The sequence below is a fragment of the Bombus pascuorum genome, chromosome 7, assembly GCF_905332965.1.
Source record: "Bombus pascuorum chromosome 7, iyBomPasc1.1, whole genome shotgun sequence".
NCBI classification, from domain to species: Eukaryota; Metazoa; Arthropoda; class Insecta; order Hymenoptera; family Apidae; genus Bombus; species Bombus pascuorum.
The window spans coordinates 14,155,336-14,179,853 of NC_083494.1; the positions used below are offsets into that span (position 1 = coordinate 14,155,336).

The window sequence follows — 24,518 nt, forward strand, 5'->3', positions numbered from 1 at the left end:
CAGCGTAAATCATACAATTTCCCACGATACTCTTCCAACAATTACACAAATATTCCAACTGAGAATGAACACGGTGCAACGGAATCAAGTTAAAACCTAACCGACAGCCTAAGCTGCTCCTCCATGCACTCGAACTTCCATCTTCGGTACAAGCATCGACGCCACCAACCGGATGGCAATGACCGCTATTCCGCTTAGTACGTCGTTCGTTTCCGTCGAAATTCCGATTCCGCATCGGCACAGTCGACAACGCGGCTCCCAGCACCGAGCGTCAGGTGGATCAGCGTCGAACTCGAGCTGTTCCTCCTCCGGTGACGTGCAACTGCTTCTCGCCGGCTAGGCTGTTGTATGCAAGTGTTACCGTATAGGAGGGACAACGAGGACAACGACGTCGACGGCGGGTGGCAGGGAGTCAGAGTCGTCTCGGTATTACTTCGCGGATCGTTCGGCGAGGTCATGGTCAGCCGGCGTGCTGAAACCGAGAGTCAACAAACTCTGTATAAGCGAAGAGAGAAGCGAAGCCAGAAGCGGCGAACCAAGAGTACCACCGTTCGGCCATCCAGCCGGACAGTTAACCAGTCTGCCAAACATAACCCCCTGTGTGTCCGTTCAGCCGTGAGTTCCTCGAGGAAAGCCGCCCACTGTTAGCGGATTCTCTCTTGCTCTCTTCCTCCCTCCACTTTTCTTTCTTCTGCTTTCTCCTTTCCCCGTCGTTTCTGCTTTGGTCCTCCTTATCTCTGTCTTCTTCCTTTTATCCTTGTTCTTCTCTGTGTAGCGAGACCTTCATCGCTAAAAATAAATTCGCAATCATTATTTATAGCCAGCCCCGTTGCTTGAGGTTATGGTTGCACCTGCAGGTGCAGCAAGAGCGTGTCTTTTGGTGATCTCTCCTTCTGGAAACGAGATCCGTGACCTGCGATCGATTTAGTGGTCATCGATCTCTGTTTGATGCATTTGATTTGGTTAGTAGCTGTGAAGGGATGTTGTACGAGTAGTATTGGAAGCTCTTGGGACGAGCTAGCCTTTTTGGAGAGAAAGGTGATTTGCAGGAAGACAAAAATGTGACAGAAATGTGATATGTTGATTACATTTCTGTACTGTTTGCTAAGCTATGCCCACGTGTGCTTACGTTGAACGCACGTGAGCACCGTTTGGTGAATCATTCTCCCCTTACAACACGTGACACATTATATGTTATGTACAAACTGCTGAGAAAGAATTGGTGGTTTTAAAGTCTCATAGCTTTCAAATTAACATGGATCTTACAACTAATTTCTCTAGCAAAATTCATTATTATAGTTTTCTAACAATGCTAATAGTTAACGATATAATTAACAATCTCACATAGCGTTGGTAACAATTGCCAATGATTATCAATACGATAAAAATGATTTGTCACCAACACAGCAATTTGATATCTACTCCAGACGTATCAAATCGCCAACGTCTTAGCAATCTCGTATTAATCAAAACATAGCTTTATCTCCCCTGTATTTGGTTCCAAAAAAGATGTTACGCAATTTACTCTTGACGAAAAGAAATATTGATATGATATGATATATGCATTTATACTGCTCAATCTCTGAGAATACGCGTGTTTATGTATACAGCCTGAAGCACGGCAAGTTTATCGACATTGGTACTTGTGACGTCGCGATTTGCGGTGGCAGCGCCCTGGACGGGTCCGTGCCTCCGCGAGCTGTGACGTCATTGGGTAGCGGGGCGAGCCGCGGGCCAATGGACGCACGCCACGTCATCGCCTGCCTCCGCTCTTCGGAGACGGCGAGTCACGTGACGTCACCAGGGACGACACGGCACTCTCCACGAGTTGAATGACCCCTACAGACCAAGTTCAATACACCGACGAGGAAAGATACGAGCGATACGACCCGCAGACCTGCGGAGTCTACCACCATAGTTCCTCCGGCGCTCGCCGTTTCGTCCGTGTTCGAAGGAAACAGAGTCTTCCTTCTACTGCGTTCCGCGCGTTCAGCTACGCTCGGCTACGCTCGAGTCGTCTCGGCTCAATTCGGCTTTCGGGAATCGGGGAGCCATTTGGCCCATAGATTCGGGCTAACTTGCGTTCGATCCGATGGACACTCGCATTCGATGACTGCCTTCGTGGTTTCGAACAGGATTCGAATAGCCAGTCGAAATTGCCCGAATTTTATCGAGGAATCTCAATTATCGAAGAATCGATTTTGTAACTTGCAATTTGATTAGTACATGGATGTTGTATTGGGAGGAATCTGTATCGTGTACATGGTTTATGGTAGATTGTAGTTGTCGGAGGGCACTTTGAGCTTTTTAATAGTTTAATGCATCTGAGAGATGCTCAGGCCGATATAGAGCTACATGTGTATTGCGTGCTACCTAAGGGTTAATCATTAAACGGGAGGTAATACGAGATGAAAGATACATGTAAAACGTAATATACATAATTATTTTTTAAAGTAGTATACTGGCAATTTTATACGCAGAAGTTTGATCATTTATTTAATTCTGGCACGTTGTATTTGACTCGCTATCAAATTAATTAATACTCTACAAATTTGCATAAGTAAAAAAGAAATCCATTTTTGAATATTTTTCTGTCGGATTATTGACAAGATTTTAATCAAGTAAAATATTAATAAAACGATTAATAAGTTCTAGGTATATGTTGAAGGAATTGAATTAAATATTGAATACATTTGAATGTACAATGTTAAATATTGAACGCATAGGAATGTACAAACGTCAGCTATTAATAAAATTGCGTTACACTTCTGATAACGATTGAATAACGATAACTTGAAAGATAGACGAATGGAGTTTAGCACGTTGATTGCGTGGAATCATTCTAGAGAATTAGGTTGTGCGTCGTGAGGCCACGTGACCTTTATTGCTTAATAGATCGTTATGTGAAAAGCGAATCTAGGTAATGTCATTAAATTGCAGGATATTCTTTATTAAGAGTAAACGTAACGAATGCACCTTCTTTCTCAATAAATACGCATGTTGTGTCCTGCCTCGCGAAATTCGTTCGATAGAAACGCATAGCGGAACTGTGATGAGCAATTAAATTATGCCGCGTTTACAGGAATAATTATTCACGTTATTTTTATATTAGAAACTTTGATCTTTTTCAACAGGTCTTTCAAATCTCCAAAATTACCAATTTTTATAAAATTTTACTAGTGTATTCAAAATTATGCAAAAGTTTATTTTCAAATTATCGTGTCAACTGTACATCTAGAAACACATTAGAGATTGAAAATCGATGTTAAGGTTTAAGGTTGAAATTTAAAGTTGAAACCATAGGATATTTAGATACTCTTTGTGCGAGATATATACCGTTATTTAGGTCGAGAGACCCGAATTTACTATTCCACGAAAATATCTTCGTTGCTATGAATTTCAAAAAACACACGACGAAACAGGAATACAGAGCGCTGAAAATGAATCGAACGGCGTGCGGATCGGCCGGTTTCGTTGAGATTCGTTCTGGAGAAAAATCGCTTTTATTTCGGGCCAAACGCATCTCGATCGGTCTGTTTTTATTCATTTAGCCGGCGAGGAAGTTAAAATTAGTCGTCGCGACGTTACATCTGGGAGTCAGTGACTCCTGTGTGCGAAATGTTATTCGCATTGCGCCAAAGAAATCAGTTATGCGCTGCACTTCTTCGTGCGGAGGACAAACATGTCTCCAGCTGTTACCTCTCGCAATAAGTTTTCGACTAAACGCAGTAGTATTAAGCCAAGCGAAACAGCCTGCTACAGTTTTCGAGATGTAAAATATTTATGATACACTGCGTTTCGTAACCAGCCAAAATGAAAGAAGACACGATACATTAAAATTCGTGGCAAATTTTACCAAGAATAAATACGTTTATCGTTGGCTTGATTAATAAAGCGTAATTCGATTTGGTCGATTCGTTTGCTTAATTTATTGAATTATAATGATTGGCCATTCGATCGAAAACTTATTGCCAAACACAATGTATTCTATTATAGTCTTATGATATTTCCAGCGAATAAATTCCAACATGGAGATTATTCGATAAATAAACTATACGTATCGATAAATTATACGGTGCAGCCGAGCGATTATTCACGGTGGCCGCATGAAAAGGCGCCTTTAAGCATTGTTAAAGCAAGACTGAGTATCAGTGGGAAATATTTCTTAAGCAAATACGGGATGGATCGGTGGAAACCGACCGCCATTACGTCTTCTACTGGGCTCACGTGGGCAATGGAAGTGTGTTAACAAAAGGCAGGTGCCTTTCAAAGAGTAAACCCGCAACGGCGAAGAATTTTTCTTTCTCTGAATTTTCTCCTTGGCAAAGTATTTTCATAGCAGAGCGTTTGTTAAGGAATTATGAGGTTTCTTAAAAATTAATTCGCACTACGTTTTGGGCTACTCGTGAAAAACTAATGGATCCACAAAGTAAAAGTTTACTTTCTTCACGTTAGACGGTGGTTTCCTGAATTAATTAAATTGTGGCTGTTGCTTCTAGGAGTACATCTTTTATGAGCTGCTTTATTATACGCAACTAGGCGCGTATATCATCTCGAATATTCTTTACTTTCAAATGGATCGTCACATTAATTACTTTATCGTTATTATGTTATTATTTAAGGGCGAGAGAAAATTATTACGTCGAAACGTGAGACAACGTTCTTTGTATCCGTTTAAAGAATCATTGATGATTCTTCGATACGAAAGTTGCACTGATACGTATATTTTTGTAGAGGAATATATATATATCATCATCGTCATCCATATTTCGTCCTCTTAACTATTAGTCGGAGTTTTCGAGGAATAGAAGATATCAAAAACGCATCAGTTTCGTAATTACTCTGCATCAATTGTACGCGTGTATTTTTAATTCTTTCACCGGATAAAAAAAAAAAAAAGAAAAAGATAGGAGATTGTTGAAATCGAACAAATTGAATTCAGATCGTTTCTCGCAGCTTCCGAAAATTATTCACATTCGCGTAAATTCAAATGGCCTATTAGTCGAACGAAAGATAACGATCTATACTTACTTGTAACGAACCTAGTACACGTTGTGGCCAGTTAAAATTCATTTGGCGCATAAGCAGGCAATATTCGACCGCGAACAACCATCCAGCCCAGATCCTGCGTGTTTCCCGGTTGAAGTATGACACCATGCTGTGCAATTTATATGCATCCATTTGTAATAGATGTCGTGAAAGTAAGTTGGCACAAGCACCGGTTTCCGAGGGGGGAGAACGACAACCGCCTCACGAACACGTGGTTAAAACGAAGTGCGTGTTACGGCCACGTGGCTCGCCATCTGATAAGACCGGTTCTAACGTGAACGTACTCGCCACTTAACTTAACTAACTGGCCATTTTCTTTGCAGGCCATCCTTAAAAAAGTTCTCGCCGATCGCGATCCTGTCACACATACGCTTATACGCTTTACGCAGTGGCTCACGAAGGTATTTCAACGATCGTAGAAATTTTTTTTTTTATAAACGCGCTACGTATGAACATCGTACACAACGTTTCGAGATTTCATTATCGCCGTAATGAGATACGACTGGCACGATCGAGTCGATGAATTTAGAGACGAGCTTGAAAATATATGATAGAAATTACGAATTATTTACTAGAAACGTGTACTTGGTTGAAGCTTCGTGTATATACTTGTGACTAATCATCGTACAATTTACATATTCGTTTCGTCGTTACATCCATCGTTACATATAAACAAAATTAGATTACCCTTGTGTTCAACGATATGTTGCTTCGTGTAATACTCGTGACTAATCATCGTACAATTTACATATTCGTTTCGTCGTTACATCCATCGTTACATATAAACAAAATTAGATTACCCTTGTGTTCAACGATATGTTGCTTCGTGTATATACTTGTGACTAATCATCGTACAATTTACATATTCGTTTCGTTGTTACATCCATCGTTACATATATACGAAATGAGATTATCCTTGTGTTCAACGATATGTTATTTGAATTATGTATTTTATCGTTGTTATATGGTTGATCAATAGGCAAAAATTTAATCAAAGAGGACATATTTCGCGATATTCCTCGAGTGCGTAGGATTAATCAATATACATATGCATCTCGTCGTGTTATCGAAAACTCGATATACATTTGAGAACGATAACGCGATATAGTTTATCTGCGAAGCAATCGTTTTCGAAACGAAAGGATTGCGGCGCGTATATCGATGGAAAATAATTGCCGGCTATCGTTGGAAGAGGTCCGAATATTCAGGCCGCTTATCTAGCCTAATTCCGTTTTCCACGGAAACACTGTTACTTTCAGCGGAATCGATAAGTCAACTGGAATGGATCGGTTTCGTTGGAGGCGAGACGCCGACGTTATACGGCAAAAAGCAATCGATCATGCTCCGGTGAAAACGTATGCAAGTTGCCACGTGTTCAGAGACACGAGGCTGTGGACGAATATCGATGCACGCGGGCTTAAAGCGCTCGATTAGCGGCGTTTAAAGCGATTACGAACGTTCGAGATCCAATGATTTTTGCGCAGAACGTTGCCCCGTTTTCCTCCGATTTTATAATGAATTTATTTATAAAAATAAAATTTGTATACGCAAATGAATTTAAATATTAACGTTCTCCCTTGTTTTCAATTTAAACGTTACACGTTAATGTAACACTGTTAACGTAATCCTGACATAGTGTCAAAGTTGTTTTCAGACGAAACTTTGACACTTTTTTTCGTATTAATTCAATGTCCTTCGCTCTTTTCTTCCTTTCGCTATGGTATCTTTTAGAAAGAAGCTCGAATATCTTAAGATTGGAATCGTCAAAACATTCCGGAGATTGAAGAAAATAAATACAAAGTAAAAAGTAAAAGTACTTACTTTCTTTTGTTCTGTCTTTATTGCCGTTTGTTTATCTACAACCTCGGTCGATACTAAGTGACCTATAGTCTTTGAAATCGTTGGAACGTAAATTCCATTTACTCATATTCGAACCAAGTATCGAGTAAGCGAACAATGTTGTGCGCAAAAAGTCTTATTTTCGTATGCAAAATACATTTTCTTTCTAAGGTATTACATATAGCGCGTCCATTACTGATAGCCAACGCAAAAAGTACGAATAGCGATTCGACGTCGGCTAGAAAAGCATGGAATAAAGAGGCGTGTAGTTCTCATGTATTGTAAACATACAAACAAAAGTTACCTTCATAGTCGGTGCTCTCTCTATGTCCTCGCAAGGTAAAATAAATATTGGCACCGTACGATGCCCACCTCGAAGTCCTACGACATTTGTCTCAAACATTTTCTCGGTTTTACGTGCACGATTTTACTCGAGATGTTTCCAGGTGAAACGAGCACGCTGTATATTGCTTATTAATATATTATATTAGACTATCGCCTATAAATAACCTGTTTTTTGTATATCTATCTGTATTTACAAAATATTTACTCGTTGCACTTCGCGAGTCTCACCTTATGCATACGTTAAGCATATCGGACAAATTGAACTTGATACAGGCTCGCATGAATGCAAATCGTGTGAAATATTACTCGCAGAACCAGTTTACCACAGGCAACAGTACGCAACTCTTGCATTGTGTAAAATTCCGATTACTTAATCGGGCCACATTGACGAGATATCTCGCGGCCCGAAGTTGTTTGACGTTTTCCACGAGATATCTCGCGTTTCCTGATATCGGCCCTCCCTCCTATTTGTATTGCTCGTTCGATGAAAAATAAAATCGCGCACGCTATGGGAGTCTGAGTTAGGTTGCACGGTGAGAATCGAAAGCGAATGTTAGCACCTTATAAAAATATCGCTCGTATAATATTGACTTATCTATCTACCTATCTACTTACCTACTGATTTTTACTATTCATTCCTATTTCTACATGCTTTCTATCTTTTCGATGAATTCCCAATTTATGCAACGTACGTGTGAAAGTTTTGAAATATATTTCGTACCCTCGGTGTATCGAACACGCTCATTTTTTCCACACTCTCGCTGTATTTCTGTTTCAAGCGAACGAAAAGATCCACCAGCTCTGTCGTTCTACGGCGCGAGCTTTTTCGTAAGCGCGTAAATCAACTCTTTTTCTAATCGCAGGTGAAACTAGGTTTGTATAAATTGTTGCTTCGGGTCATTTCGCGTTAGATGACATAAATGAATGATACGAATTTCAAATTAAGCTTCCTTCTCTTACACTGAAAATCATCACTTTCAGTTTCCTTTTCACGTATATAACTAATTTATATCTATCAATCTGTATATATTTTATACAACTATTTTATTTCATCATCCATACGTTACATACATTCGTGGATATACATGAAACTTATTCCCAACTTAGAAACTTGTTTAAAACCGATACAGCCAGTACAATTAAATATAACAGACTACGTAAATTGAACGTAGCGCTATTCAATCTTTTCTATAATTATTTCTACTTAATACAATATATTTAAATACACGTAACACGTAGGTTGTTATAGTAATATGAAATGTTGATTCAAATGGTTATGGGTCACCTATAATCGAAAGATATCGACGACGAATCGATATACGATTAATACTAAACGATAGAATTATAATCGTATGGATGTTACGTCCATAAAGGACATATAAAATTCATTCGACAGTCAGTAGTTAATATTACATATCTTGTTCGAACTTATTGCTCCGTCTGATCGTATGTGCTTCACGTATCAAGTATTATCCTGTCGTAAAATAAACTTTCGTCCAGCCATTCGGATTAGGAACGGGGAACGATTTCCTGTTCCCGGTGGGCTGGCGTGTTCGTTAAAAATAATTAAATCCGAGCTGAAAGTCGCGCACCCTCCGCCGTTTCGAAAGAAAGAACCGAGAAAACGAGATTGCACTGCGCGTGTGTATTTTGGTAACGAACCTCTCCGCTGGAATTTTCGCCCTTTCCATTCCATTCCGACGAACGGCACTCATCTCGCTCGAATTCATTCCACTGACTGCGTGAAATAAGTTGGAAAATTATTTTTTTCGCCTTTCAGGCAGAATCGTAGACGATATTAACTGTCATGTGGTTGGCCGTTTTTCTTTTTTCTCCAAACACTGCTGAGCTTTCTTCCTTTTTGGCGCAACTTTGTCGGGCTTTTTGTTCAGCTTTCCCGTTTCAAGATGAGACGCGGCATATGATATTTCTGATTTTTAAAACTTTAAATAGAATCAATCGAAATTTTTAACAATACTTCGGTATTTCTTTCAGCAAAAATATTTTCTTTAAAATATCTTCGAAACATTCCACTCCGATACGTTTCTGCTCGAAATGGCGAGAATATTCGAATCGAATGCGTAGATCGTCGTCTATATTTATATTTCAAAAAATCGTACAGTTCCATTTAAAATAATAAAATAGGATAGGAATATATAGTACTCGTTTGTATTATTTTATTTATTATGTGTAACGCGATAATCGAAATTCTACATTGATGGATTCTTTCAATGAGTGCATTTTTATACTTTGTATCATTTTTTATGTAGATTTTTTTTTTAAAAAGAACGTTCAACAGCATACTAAAAGGGCTGCTGATACATTCACATCGCCGCGCGAATATTCAGATTTCTACCGCGATATTAAAATTTATTTCCTCTGGCATGTGCTTTCGCTAAAATTCTGCTGGGAAATATATAGTATATAACGAGCGAAAATGTATAATTTAATGTAGTTAAAAATCTCGTATTATTAAAAAACGACCAATTCGTTGGTCCACTAAATAGTGGTAGTCCAACATCAATAGCAGCGAATCGATATGTTAATTTAATCTTGCCCCATCGAATTCTTAACTCATTCTTCATTGTACACACTTTGATAAAATTACGCCAATAATTCCATGTGATTATCTAAAGACGACATGTCCCGTGTAATATCGTATCCGTTCCCCATTAATTATCCGTTCATATATCTAATGCCGATATTTATGGAATCACGTCATGGCCAGAGCGTAACTTCAAAGAGTGAAGTAATCGCACTCGCTGCGCTTGTTTTTATGTAACTAACCTTCGCCTCCTGTCATCTATTCCCATTCACTGTACATAACAGGTAGAAACTGATTCCTCTCGTACAACTTTCTCGGACCATCTCTCGTTCATAGATATCCTAGCACTTGTGTCAACTTAGAGAGTATGTACAATATACAATGTACAATGTGTACAATATATAAATGTTACTAAAGCGCAAGAATTAGTAACGAATTAATAATAACTAGTCTGTAGATGTTTTGTGTAAATTCAAAGTTCCTATGAACATTGTTAAAGAGGTGAAACTTAAATATTGAATAGTTTCATCCAATAAATATTGGAAAAAAAAAAAAAGAAGTTCGTGGTAAGATCGAAGCGCTAAATATACAATTTCTACTGGGATTATGTTGACAAGATTCTCGCTGGGATTTAAAAATGACGACTATCCAATAGCGAAGAAAAGATCAGTTTTCTTAACATTTTTCAAAAAATCCTCGGACATCTAAACAAAGATGCAAGAAAATAATAATATTCTCAGTTGTTGCTAGAAAAAGATGCTATTAATTTCGATCGCCTTCGTGTGTTTGGAAACTCTTAAACGTATAAAAAGGAGAAGTCTGCAGCAGGCTTGAAAATCCACAGAATCTCGTCGTAAAAGGGTATTTACCGGTAAAAGACTCGATCGTATTTGTTCGTGGCCGTGTTAAAGTTAACGCGTTACTTTCCTTCTCTTGATCACGTGGTTCCAGGTGTCCAAGGTGGACAGTAGAAGGGGAGGAAAAAACGTGGATGAGGATCACTGACGAAGAAGTTTCTTTGCCCAACGACGAGAAGTGAACGTGATACGAGAAAAAGGAAACCGGAAAGTGGTGTGGTCTGTGTATTTTAGTAACGAACATTCTAAGCGAAAAACCTCGCGTTGTACGTCCGAACAAAGACGACACACGATTTTTGGCGGCCTACGGAGCTTCGCCTTCGAACACCCTCTGTATTGGGTCATCCTAAAAATAATACTGTTTCTTTTTTTTTTCTTTTTCTGAGAGTTAAGTTTAAAACGATGGTAGTTGTTACTATCTGCTAGTTTAATAAAATTGGAATAGGAAATTTAGTAGCAAACTGTAAATTTAAATGTAGACATCCTATATCACTTGGCTGTCTCAACGAAACTCCAGCTACTCCGAAAACGTTCCAACCCGCATTTATATTTACGCATTAAACGCGTCGTGGCCGAGCTTCCTTCCACGTTTTTCCCTATATATAACGAATTGTATCCGTTTCCGACTTCCTTCATTTGAAATGCTAATGGATCTTTTACACGAGGTTTTTCGAGTGCAGCGAATAACATCGTCGCGAACACGTGAACAATGTGTATACATATCGTGTGTTGACACGTTGCTGACTGGCTATTTTACGTAAAAACTAACACGTGTCATCGGCCAGTTTATGTAGAACAACAGTTCGTGTGATATAACTTTACTTGCAAGTGGAAAACTCATGCATAACATTAAATATGCCTTCCAACGGGCAAAAAATGCGATAAATTATTTATCCAAAGTAGCAAGATACAAGTGTAGATATGGAAATGTGACAGTTACAAGTTTCAAATAAATCATACGCGCGTTACGTTCTATTTTTACCTACTGACATAATGACCCGAGGTTTTAGTATAATTCTAGAAAAATAATTCACACGGTGAATGCAACAGATTCCAACATTGTATCGTTCGATATGTTGGATAAAGGTACAAAAAACGAAATATGATCTATGATGAGCGTCTCGTTCCAATTCCACTATGATAACCTCTAGACATTAATTGCAAGGGAAGAAAAAGAGGAAAAAAATAAAAAGAGACAGAAAAATAATCCTTTTACTCTTTCTTCTCGCTATTACCTCCTCTACAGGTAATAATACCCTATTCGCGTCTCGATGTTCGTAGCAATATATTTTCTAAAATTCGCTAGAACGGTGAAAAGAATTCTGCTTAGAACTATATTTGGAGTGGTAGCGAGAATTCGATGAGCACATGTGCCCTTGTGGCATAGTGTGACCTTAACGTTATAGAGCCGTGCCAGATCACAGACGTATAATCAGACAATTATGCTCATAATAATAGGCCGGAATTCTTCGTAACCGAGCCATGTAGAGATATGTAGAGATGCCGACCGAGGGACTATTTACCTAGGAGCCTTATGGGAAAGTTTACAGTCGCCTGGTCGCAAAAACCAGCGTGCAATTTCGCGACGTCGAAACGTCCTTTGGTTATTGTGACCCGTGGGCTCCTCTCGTTCGCGTAAATGCACACGTGAGAATAACTTCAACCGGTTCCCTCGAATATGCTCGACTACCCAGCTCATCGTGTCCAAAATAAATAACCACATGTAACTTGATAACGTTGAATCTCTTTAATCATTGTGCACGGTGGTAAGAAGCTTGTTTATCCCAGGAGTTTATTTTAGCTATAATATTCGGTAGTTACAGGCATTATTAAGATGCTAGTAGCGGTTGACATTTATTTTCGTGTTTCTGTGAATAAATGTCAATTGACTTACGTATCGACTTTGTCTCGCAGAATCTAATATTAGAATCACCAAACCGGTCAAAAAGGGCGTGATCGGGTTCGTAAAGCTCGATGCACACTGCGTGTATGTTTAATATCCAATGATATTCTGTGACACATTATAGCGACAGTTTGCGCTGAGCACGTGTCATTAATTCATACGTAACGTCAGAACGTTCTTTGCAACGGAGAGGTTAGCTCGTTATGGCCACCTCTCTAGCGTCGCCTGGTTTCCATGGAAACGCAGACACGCCGAGCGAGAAGAACGACTTGCAAGTGACGCAGGCGCGTGAGGTACGCTGATCAGCGTTGGTTACTATGAGCAAGTTCACATGTGACGCAATTCCTGACGGCAACTTGTCGTCTTGTTCGCATCAGAAAAAATGATCGCTGGTACTGCTAGGACGTGAACGTGACGCGTGACGCTCGTACACATCGGGCTTTAACCCTCGTAGAACGGGATTGCGGAAGTAGAGTCGTTTCCAATCTATTACAGAATCCTGTCATTATGTTTCCTGATTTGATCTTAAATTATTGTTAATTTATTTTATGATACATAGGACAAAGAAATTTCAAATTTTAAGTAAAAACGGTATTCGTTCTAGACCTAGGTCAGTGAAGTTAATGCATACGTAAGGTACAATTTTGCATAGAATAGAGATTTTAAATTTATTTATGGCCTGTTATGTTTTTTTAAATGCAAACAACGTGGCATTTGAAACTTTTTTATAAATTTTGTAAATTTACTTGTGAAATTTATTATGACTCTTGGAAAATTAATGATTTCTTTCGCAAGTTATGATTATTGACTAGTAATTAGTTAATATTTATTCATTATATCGATCTCAGCCATTATGATCATGATTATGGAGTAATCAGCTGACTTGTAGAATTTGACCTGTTTTATATATACCAAACTTGTTATTTGTATAATATTATGCATGAGATTATTATGCAATTATTAATACTGGTTCCTCATAACCTATAAAATTCATTAATAATATTTGTTCGATTGTGTATATGTACATTGCAAAATACAAATATGGTGTTTATAATATTTTTGTTGCAACAATATCTGTATGATTTCAAACATTGGCATTAAATGTTAATATTCACTGTTGAGGTGAAAGAATTCCGGTCATAACCAAAAAATGCAAAGGTATGCAGCTTTAACAATGCATGTAAATTTGGTCGAGAAATCCGATCTTGAAAATGCCGTTTCTAAATTGCATCCATTCCCCAATTTGTTAAACGGAGTTATTATATCTGATTTCACGTTTAAATACACAGCGAGCGTACCAAACAAGGTTTCAAATGTATCGAACGCGCGCGATCGATAGTCGGATGTTTACAAGCTTGCATTAAAACGATGATGGTCGTTTTGTGCGGTCGATAAGCGATATAAGTAAATGCAAACTGTTCCGGTGTAAAAACAAACGCAATTTAGACACGTATAGAGAGTTAGCGTGTTTATATGAATTTACTTCAATCTCTTGAATCGTTAGTTTCTTTCAAAAAGAGAAGGGAAAAGAAAATGATGAGTTTTCTATAAAAATGTTCTGCCTTGTGGTCCCTTTCTATCCGCATACCGTGAAAGGTATTTTAGAGGTTAGCTTGTAAATGTTCCCGCGAAATTTCGTTCCATTTATGAGAGGAGGTCGTGTGGATTAAAAATTAACGAAAATGGGTCATAACCTCTGTGTTATTCAAATTATTGGAATTCATATATGTGCTGTACGAATAATTTAATAAAAACAGGAAAAGAAGGAAAAGAATTGTATGATACGTAACATTGTTTTAGTTCTTTCATGATTATGAATCTATGAATATATGTACATATATCAACTACAAAAATGAAATTTACAGCAGTAAAAAATAGTAATACCTTTTTTCATTACACTTTTATATATTCTAGATTATCTCATTATCACATATTTTCCTCAGCCGTACGGTATACACAAATAAACTTTTTACAATGGTCACGTTTTACGGTCGTGCTTTTCTTTTTTACACTTTTGCAAGTAACACACACCGGCTCATTTTCTTCTTACATCTTCTAATATTTAATCAAAAACGCTTGAATGTCTACAAAACAAGTATCCTTTGATAAATTCTGCTTTAGTCCACGAACAAAATAATTACAAAAATGTAATTGAAACAGTACTGTTTTATACTCGACTGTTAGAGATAGAAGAATACTTAATAATGTACGAATTAATATAACCTAAAAAATTGGATGCAGAATTTTTCTTTAAATATCCACAAAATGTACCTAAATATTCAATGACAGTATATAATAAATAAATGTAGAGACAATAATATAATAAATTACATATTCAAAAAATTTACCTTAACAGAAAGCATACATATAATAAAAATATAATAGAATATGAAAAAATATTTATACCAATAAAATAATGTGCGAATTTGATAATACAAAGCTTTGTAGCAAATAACTATATAGGTTAGGTTTAACTTACAATATAGCCAAGTATAGCGATATCAATTCGTGTAGTAAATCACATCGAAACCATCGACGAAACTGCCCTTCACTCGAGGTTAACAAATCAAAATAGTACATAAAAAAATAAGTATACTGCTAGAGGTGACGAACGTTTCACGGAAAGCGATCGCTTATCATCATTTTTAACACCGGACCTCTCTATCCATATCTGCTGAATCCACCTGAACATTATTATTCCCAAGTGGATTTTTAGAAAATAGAATATTGTAGGGGACTGCGTCAATAGAGTGTATTATTATTACAGAAAATTAGAATGTTTTACGATACAACTAAAATAGTTGTAAGTCGACGCTTCTAATTACAACTGTGGACGCGTGTCGCACATGAAACTGATTTTGCTTGTTATATGAGTATATGGTGCGCGACGTGATTACTCTGGCAAGCTCTGTGCTTCGCTTATGTAGGTCTTGGTCTTTTGTGTGACGTTCTCTTTCGCGCAGAGTAGCGAAGCAGTAAAGAACATGCGAGAAACAGATTAGCAAACGCAAGCCTCTGCATCGCGGTAATTCGGTATAATTTGTTAACCTCTCTGGGAATGGAATTTCCATTTTACGCATGCGTCTATTTCTTCTTCTTTCACGAGTTCATTCGGTCAAACTGATTTACGTTAAGTAGCTTTTGAAAACCATATACAGCAAACTTTGTATAAATGCCCGAAAAAAACGAGATACAATACAAGTTTTTTGTATATATATATTTCCTAAGTTACAATCTATTCTTGATATACAGCGACTACAAAAAATATTTGTATTTATTATAGCAATTAAGTCGAAGTATATTCAGTTTCGTATCATTTAGTAGAAATACTGTGAAAATGAAATATGAAACCAGGTAGGGAAACGCTTCAATGGAAAATAAGAGTACAATGTACAAATACGTTTTGTAGTCACTGTAAGTTCATGTTATGTACGTTAAATTATAATCGTAACTTAACGACCTAGATTTACTAACAGAGTGATAAGGCGACCGCTTTAGTATGGTTAAAGAAATGTAGGAGATAAGGTTGCTCTCTTTCAGAGCGTAGACAGCTGTAATACGTATCGTGACTCGTGACACAGACGGGGTGGATGCATCGGGCGGTGGCTTGTCAACGAGTGTCACGGTACTGTTCTAAAACAGGGCCACTACGCATGCGCAATTCCCCTATCGGCTCGCGTTGTCTCTCTGCGTCCCTCTGCCGTAGTATTACTGTCGTTTCCCCCTCCATCCATCTTCGAGCATCCCCTCTTTCATGCTCTCCTAATCCCCGTGTGCCCTTCGCGCCAGTCGCGTCAGTTGCGTGAGAGCCTTTAACGGGGGAGGTGCTACTTAGCACTTACCGTGCGTGGCACCCTCTCCTCTTCTAATCACTGCCATTAATAGTATATATATATATATATGTATATACACACACACATATATATATATAAATATATACATATATGTATAATCGAAAGACAAAATAGAATATATCCGTGGCAACAAGGAAGGAAATGTGATGATGCGTGAACTGTGACACGGAAACAGCGTGCAGTTCGCGAAGATTAACGTAACGTGTTACACGACAGATCGACAGGAATAAAATGTGCCACGGAAAGGGAAAACCGTAAGTGTTCTTGTTTCACGGAAAAAGAGAGCATCGGACCTATCGTTGTGTCCGTTGTTACTAGTGCTCCGCTTCGCGTGGCGAAGCACACGGTCGCGTTTCTTCGCTTCGAACACGCATAGTGTATTCATCGTATCTTTCTTCCTCTCCCACTTTACTCCTTCTCTGCCTTTCGTCATGTTCGTTTTGTGCATCGACACGTTTACTGGCTGACGCGCATCCGACGGCCTTGTTCTCCTCTGTGTTCTTTTCGCCTCTGTTCGCCTCGGTGTACGTTAAGGAGGATAGCGTAATATGTGGCTATCCGTGTGACGTCGTGACTGGAAGCGACGTCTTGGATCCTATGCACGACTCAAACGCGGAAGTCGGTGAACTTGTACATCTGGTGTCCAGTGTGATATTTCTCGCCTCGATCTCGTTTTCCATTCTATCGAAGAGGATCCTCCTGTGACGCGTGCACGACCTTCCAAGAGCGTACATACGGCGTCTTCCTGGCGCTGATTGAGATTTAAATTCCACGGACCTTGGGCGATTTAAATGGTGAGTGAACCGCTCGCTGACTCGCTGCGTGCATCACTGTGTGTCGTGGTTGGCACGCTTGCACGTAGGTACACTACCGGCCATAAGTATTAGGATCGAGTATTAGGACAGCCACTCGTTACATTCATCGAAAAACTATCAAATTTTATTGTCTAGTATTTTACATTATACGACACTCAGGCACATGTGATGCAAACAACGTAAGAGATTTATAATACAACAAGTTCAAAATAAAGCCAATGACCAAACAATTTGTGTTAAATACTGTCCTAGTACTTAATCGACCGTAGTATATATAGATACATATAGTGGCTCACGAAAATAGTCGAATACTTCATGATACACAGCATGGATAATAGTTTTAAACAAAATGGTCTCGCTGCATATCGTGGCTTTATGGTCAGTGAATAATTGACAGCGCAAATAGTTTGGTGATGTTTGCGAAATGTATGCTTCCAATGAATATCTTGTAACGTCTATATATATTTTCAGATCTGATCTTGCCAATATGTTGTGTATGTTAATGAGATTTCAAAGTGTTCTATATGATATGTACATAAAAAGTTCCTAAGAATATTCGAATATTTCCGTGAGTTACTGTACGTATATGTACGGAAATAGGAAGCGTGTTTTCCTCGATGATACCGACACGGCGTTTGGTCCAAGATTGATCGTCGTATGTGCGTGCGTGTGTGCGTGTGTTGTTTAACGGTGCATCGCAAGGCTCTCCGACTCGTTTTCCACCAACGGACGACATATCGGCCTCATTTTATGCTCGGATTAGGAGGCCGAGCATGAAATTTTTGTCGAGTGGTGTACGATCGATGCCTCGGGGACGTTTCGTATACGCCCTCGACTCGTCCTTTGACCCTTAAACGAGCAAGCGCCGTATGCATCGAATATAGAACACTTTCCTTTCCCCAATTTTTGTCTTCTAATAATTTACCTTTACAGATTGACTTAATTAGAATGCGATAGAGACACGGAGAATGTATCGTTGTACAATATTCTAAACATTATATAACTATATTTATTGAACTTTCTATTAGTACTAAAACTATCGATAGCTAGATATTAATTCAATTAAAATGTTATAGAGACGTGGAATAATATATTGACATAAAATTGCGGATACCGTGTAATACCGTTTGCTAAAGTTTATATCAGCACCAGAATTACCGACTAAGTTTACATTGCAGGAACTAAGATGAAAGGTATATGAGAGAACACGCAGTGAACAAAAATAAAGGACAGATATAGTATTTTAGAAAAAATTATTCCAATTTCCATAAATGCAACTTTGTAGACTTGTAAAATTTTTACAAAAATTTCGAAATATTCATCATTCTTTTGATTTCATTATTAAATTTATTTCATCAAACGATATAACGTTTTATATTTTACATTCTCTTCTTGTATCACATAAGTAGATATATATATATATATATATATACTATTCAGAGTTGGTCAGGCTTCTTCCTCCTCACCTTGACCCGCATAACTCTTTCTCACGATCGTTGAGTTACTTACCGATCATCGGTACATCGCATTCAAAAGTTCCGATAAATTCCGAACTAAAACTGGTAAAATAGAGGATCGTGTACCTGGGTCACGTGTTTATGAGGCATATTGGCGGTCAGTCGCGTTCTTGATTGTTCCAGCGACCTTGATGGGACCTTGATCCCCGTTGAAAGTAAAGCTCTATTTCGCTTGGTATAGGTCGCAAAATAGGACCCGATGAAATCCGTAGAATGGCGTACGTTCGCGTCATGGGAGGCTAGCGAACGTGGAAACAATAACGGCGCGTATTAATCGGCCATAAGCCAGAGTAGGTCAATGCAACAAGTCGCGTAAATGCCAAGCTCGATAATGATAATGCGTGAAAGGTTGAGGAATACCGGTGAGCTGGTAACTGCTATCCGATGAGAATCGTTAGCAACTGAAAAAAAATTAGGTCACTGTGTGCGTGTACATGCGCTGTATCTACGAGTGTACATATGAATGCACACTAATGGGGGAAACCATACCAAGTTCGGCTTAGCTCGACGAATTACGAGTAATTATTCGATTACGATAATAGGATGTAATTAGCTTTGCCTTTGTTGTGAGCTTTCGTTTGTTTTCTCGGATTTCCTTAAGAGCAAAAAATTGAGGTTATCTTGGTATCGTTATAAGGAAAGCAATCTTTATGCAATTAAACGATGATACATTGTATTGTACATTTAATTTTGGAAGTTACAATGGTTGTTTGAGAAATATCAGAATCGGAATATTGGATATAATTAGCACTTTAGAATCACGATTAGTACGAAGATTGTAATCGGTGTTAGATGTTATTTGTGGGTTTCAGTAATTGCGAGGTATACGCCAGAATTGCTGTTTACATATTTAACAGTATTTAGACCGAAGATACGGTACTCTGTTGAATCAAAGGTTCGATCATTCGAAATTATTCTAAAGATCACTTACTAATGTCTTGAACAAATTAAAAAAAATCAATTTTTTAGTTATTCATATTTAACACACCTAACTTGATTATTATATTTATAAACATTTAAGATATGAATTACAATGTAAAGTAAAAATATTAAAGTCTGGGTCGAACTACTCTGAAACTTATCTTATTAACATTTTAAATAATCTATAAATGACTATAAAAAAATTTTTTACACATATATATATTTAGCGTATCTAATTTGTGTATTATATTTACAAACATAAAATATATCTGCGTAAAATAATATGAAAATGTCAAACCAGATTATCTCGAATCGGATGCATCTAAATTGCAAAATGTATAAATCATATGATTCATATCCTTCATTTTATTTACCATCCTCTTTGTAGTTATCTTTTCTGTACTTGATAAATCTGTTGCAAGGAACAATTCAATCCGCTTGATAATATCAGCGGGGAAGCGGAATGCGATGAACTTTACGTCGCAATTGCATGACACTCTTTCCATCGCGTTTGAATTACCCGCGTTTACGACTCGAAGCAGCGAGCATTTACGGTTATTACCGCGCCCTTAAAATTGTTCCAGGTGCTTCCCAATCGTGGCCACGACCGAGCCTAACGTACATAAAATCCCGAGATTAATTTTCGTAAGATTGCGTTTCAACCGCTTTTTTGACCTCGATCGGATTTTATCTCGAACTGGTTTCTTTTTTCGCTGCAAATTTTTCTCGTCCGTTAAATCTCGTCTCGAATCTTGTTCTATGCTTCTTTGTTGATGTTACATACGTACATCTGTTCGTGTTTGCTGCAGATTAATGTTTTATGCTTTGAGATAAAGTATTGCACGGTTGGTCGAATTTCTTTTACAAAATCAGTGATCTGGAAAGATAGTAATTTTTAATATCTTTTTGAAGAAGTTTCTAAAGGTATGTTTCTTGTTTGCTGAAATTTTCTTGTTATAATTTTCTATAAAGAAAAATCAAAGTTGTATTTTATAAGATTGCAGTTTTTTCTATTATCCAAATTAAATTGTCTTCAGTTATTATAAATATAAATATTCTCGATGGTGGTGTAACACGTGCTCACTGAAAACAATAATTTTCATAAAACAAATTTCGTAATATACATTACATGAAAAGTAAAAGAATTGTTCACAACTGGTTGTCATGTCGCAAGACGAGAGGTTATATAAAACCAAACATTAAAACAAACATTCGTTTTATTATTTCTCAACAAACAAGTTCTATAACTGTTATCGTGCAGAAATTATCCATAACGGATTAGTCATTTTCAAAGTATTGGGTTATGCAACATCCACTTAAAATAAACTACACTCTGGAAACTTTACGGTTAAAAATTTGTCTTTATAGGAAAAACCTAAAGAGTGGAATGAACATGAAACGCGAATTACGTCCAAATTATGAGATTATGTAACGTTTGTTTAAAGCTTGAAACAATTTCCAAACTCGTGGAACTGTATCGTTTAAAAAAAGAATTATGCTCACTGAGAAAATAAGAATAGACGATAAAATACCAGATTATGTAACATCCAGCTAAAACGAATTTTCAAAACACTTGAAATTCTACCGCTAAAAGAAACTATATTTGTTTGAAGAAGACCTAAAAAGTATTAGGAATATTCATTCGCAGTGCAATTTACATTCAAAATGCGAGGTTACGCAACACCCACTTGAAATTCGTAAAACTTCACCGCTAATAAAGATTATTATCATGGAAAACAATAAATTTAAAAACGAATATAAAAAGTCCATTTGGAGTGCAATTTATGAAGAAAGCATTGTCAAATATTTCCAAGCGGCGACACCGGTTCTATTCGCGGACGAACGTTTTGTCCCTCTAGTGTTGATACGCATATCTGCATGTATATCGCGTTCATTTGTCTGCATACGTCTCTCTTGTGTTTACGTTGCCCACGTACGTCCGTCCCTGGTGTTTAGCGAAAGAGGTGTCGAGTTTCAAAGCAGAGCAAGTCACCGCGACTAACACCGAACAAAACGCGTATACACGTGCATTGTGTGCGTAAAGTCCGTACTATTTTACACACAGAGATAGAGAGAGAGAAAGAGAAATGTGTAACGAACAGAAGGGCGGTGTTGCTATCCGCGTGTACACCGGATGGATGAAAAATGCTTGAAAAGTGGTAAACGCGACGCAGGAAACAGGGGAAGTAGAACGTGTCTTCTCAGGATTAAAAGTAGTGTCTCCAAAGGCACGGTTAGGCATAGAAATGCACCATGCAAAAGGAACTAGCGACAGTGAGCTCGGATTTGTTGCATTATTATGGTAACGTGACTCAGAAACCACGGTTTAATTGGAACACGGAACAGGCAAGTTTATAGGATACGGTTTACGAGAAGCGTGAATGGTTTTCAAAGATATACTTGTCTACGGAAATGTCGTGCTTGGAAAGAATGTCTACTATAATGAATATTTTAGAATTCTGAGTTTATTATGAAAGAGGTTTTGTTCCTAGAAGTTACTAGATCGTTTTAAGATAAATGTTGTAACGTTGGCTTCAAGATCACGTGCTTTAGCTATATTCAGATCTTTTTACACGCTATATTTAACGTTTCTTAACAGAGATACTATTTCTAAGGTATTATTACATTATGCGGAAGAAAATAACAGGTTTGAAAGTTTGGTTAGGACGAAAGTAACATCGTTCCAAGTGTTAAATTTATTTTGTCGTTGAATTCTGCTTGTAAGCTTTAAAACGCGATATTAAAAAGAGAAAATTTTTTATTAAAATTTCTTCCGGGAGTTTAAGAGCTTAAGGTATTGCCAGATAAAAAAGAATTCGAAAAACGAGGGATGACAATGTATTTAATTTTTTTGAGCGACAGGTACCATCAACTTTTTGCGAAAAAGTAGACTGACGCCTTTAAAAAATGCATTTTCAGCGTCGAAACGATGCTTGCAAGAGATTGAAGTGTTTGTTCTTTTTGTAGCGCCGCTATGGCCAAGAAATTCTGGACAATAAGATACAAAAGAAAGAGTAGGCGAGTCAGCGTAGAATTTAAATTCTTGATCTCACGGTCACTGACCATGGCATTCAGGCAGTGCCACAGTGTTGTTGAACGAGTTGAAGATCAGTGCCCCCTGCTTCCCGGGCCGAGTTCGATGAAAGATCCGACGATCAATGAGTCACTTATGTATTCACGCCAGAAAAAAAAGGTACTGTGGAATTTAATTAACGCGACGCGTCACATCACCGTGATGGGTCCGGTTGGTAAGCAAAATTTTATCTTTTTCCTGAAGAACACTTTAACCGCTATTACAAAAGTGACTTATTGTATTACATTAGTGCGTGTAAAACTGTAAACGATACCTTTCGATAATTTTGAAGGAAAATGGTGGCTCGCTATATAGGGTGTCTAACAAAAATCTAGGAGGCTGAAATAATTTCGATGTTTCCGATGATAGTAGAACATACATAGAGTAGAATGCAAATGGGATCTGTACAAGTACAGTTTGAAGGGATTGATTTAAACATGCAGTCTACTATCTACACTTAGCCATTGAATTATTTTAATATTATGCATTAAAGCGTAAAATTCGTTGACGTATGGAAATTATTGACGTCTTAAATAACGATGACTTTATATCGCGTTTCACTCTTCAATACTATTTAAGCTATGTTTACGATATTCCGATACTGTACTATATTTTTATATTGTATCATTTTTATTACGTAATATGGTACAGTATACAGTGTTACGAATATACTTTAAATGATATCAGAGAATGAAAAATATGACATGAAATCGTTCTTTCAAACGTCAACGATATTTTGTATATCTCGGTGTATGATATAGAAAATAATTAAACGATGAAATTTATATGGAAAATTCTGTATATTTGAAACGATCTTCGTTTAATAATCAGGCATATATCGATTTGTTAGTGGAGTATTAGTGATTTCATTGTATCGAAGCATTACCCGTAAATTTCTTACAATGCTGCACATATACGCTATTACAGTCCCGAGATAATCAACGCTAGCGTAGGGAATTAGCGTAGAGTGTAGATTTTATAATTTGCCAATCCCTCGTATAATTCGCTGCATAATGTGAACTAACTGTATCTAGGAAACAAGTAGTTTTAAAATGCACATTAATTAAATTAATTAAAATTGCTCCTCCTTTATTAAGACTTTTTCCGTTGTAGAGAAGGGAAATTAAAATTAAATACAGAGCGAAGTTCAGCATCGTACGATTTAAATAGATGCACATCTAGATTTATACTAATAGCATCATTTAGCATCTATATATCGATTCTTGCATAAAATTCAATTTATGATTTCAACCGAGTCGCTAATAACCTATTACGGTGATTGATGCGAGTGGAACAACAGGCGAGCAAAAATGAGGAATTAATTATCGTTACAACGACCAAATGGTTTATGAACGCGATATGCTTGCCAATGCAAGGTTTTACTCGTGCTCATTTTCCAGAGAAGAAGTGTTAAAATTGTTGCCACGCAGGTGATTAAACCTGGATCTAAGATAAGATACTTGCAACATACGAACCATAACCCCGGTGTTAATTCCCAGTAGAACCGCTAGTGCGTATAATCGGACTGTTGATAACCTGATTACACCGTTATTACGTTGCATCAAGCAATTACGTCGGTAAACGACGACTGGCTGTCGGAGGAGTAATTAAAATTAATCGATTTATTAATACGCGTGATATATTAATACATTTTTTAGTAAGTTCTGATAGAATCGTAGTGTTTTAATCTCGAGATTACGAGTTATATCAAATGGGTATATTACACGGACATTAATCTGAACAGCCAATATTGGTATTATATATTTTCTATTTGTATCATTCATATTTTCTTGCTATTAC

General features: G+C 37.5%; 1 protein-coding gene across 4 annotated transcripts in view; it reads left to right on the forward strand.

Moving 5' to 3' along the window:
* LOC132908901 (histone demethylase UTY) overlaps window positions 1-24,518 on the forward strand; it is a 154,136-nt gene that overhangs the window by 11,555 nt on the left and 118,063 nt on the right. The window contains exon 1 of one of the 4 annotated variants that reach the window (XM_060963326.1): window positions 16,342-17,186. The exons of 2 other annotated variants lie outside the window; for them this stretch is intronic. Coding sequence is in view for 1 of the 2 variants with exons in the window: in XM_060963324.1 (XP_060819307.1) it covers window positions 16,624-16,646 (23 nt within the window). In the remaining variant the exon portion in view is untranslated. Of the gene's footprint in view, window positions 1-16,341; window positions 17,187-24,518 lie in introns of those variants that run through there. One more of the 4 variants, XM_060963324.1, reaches the window with a different exon arrangement.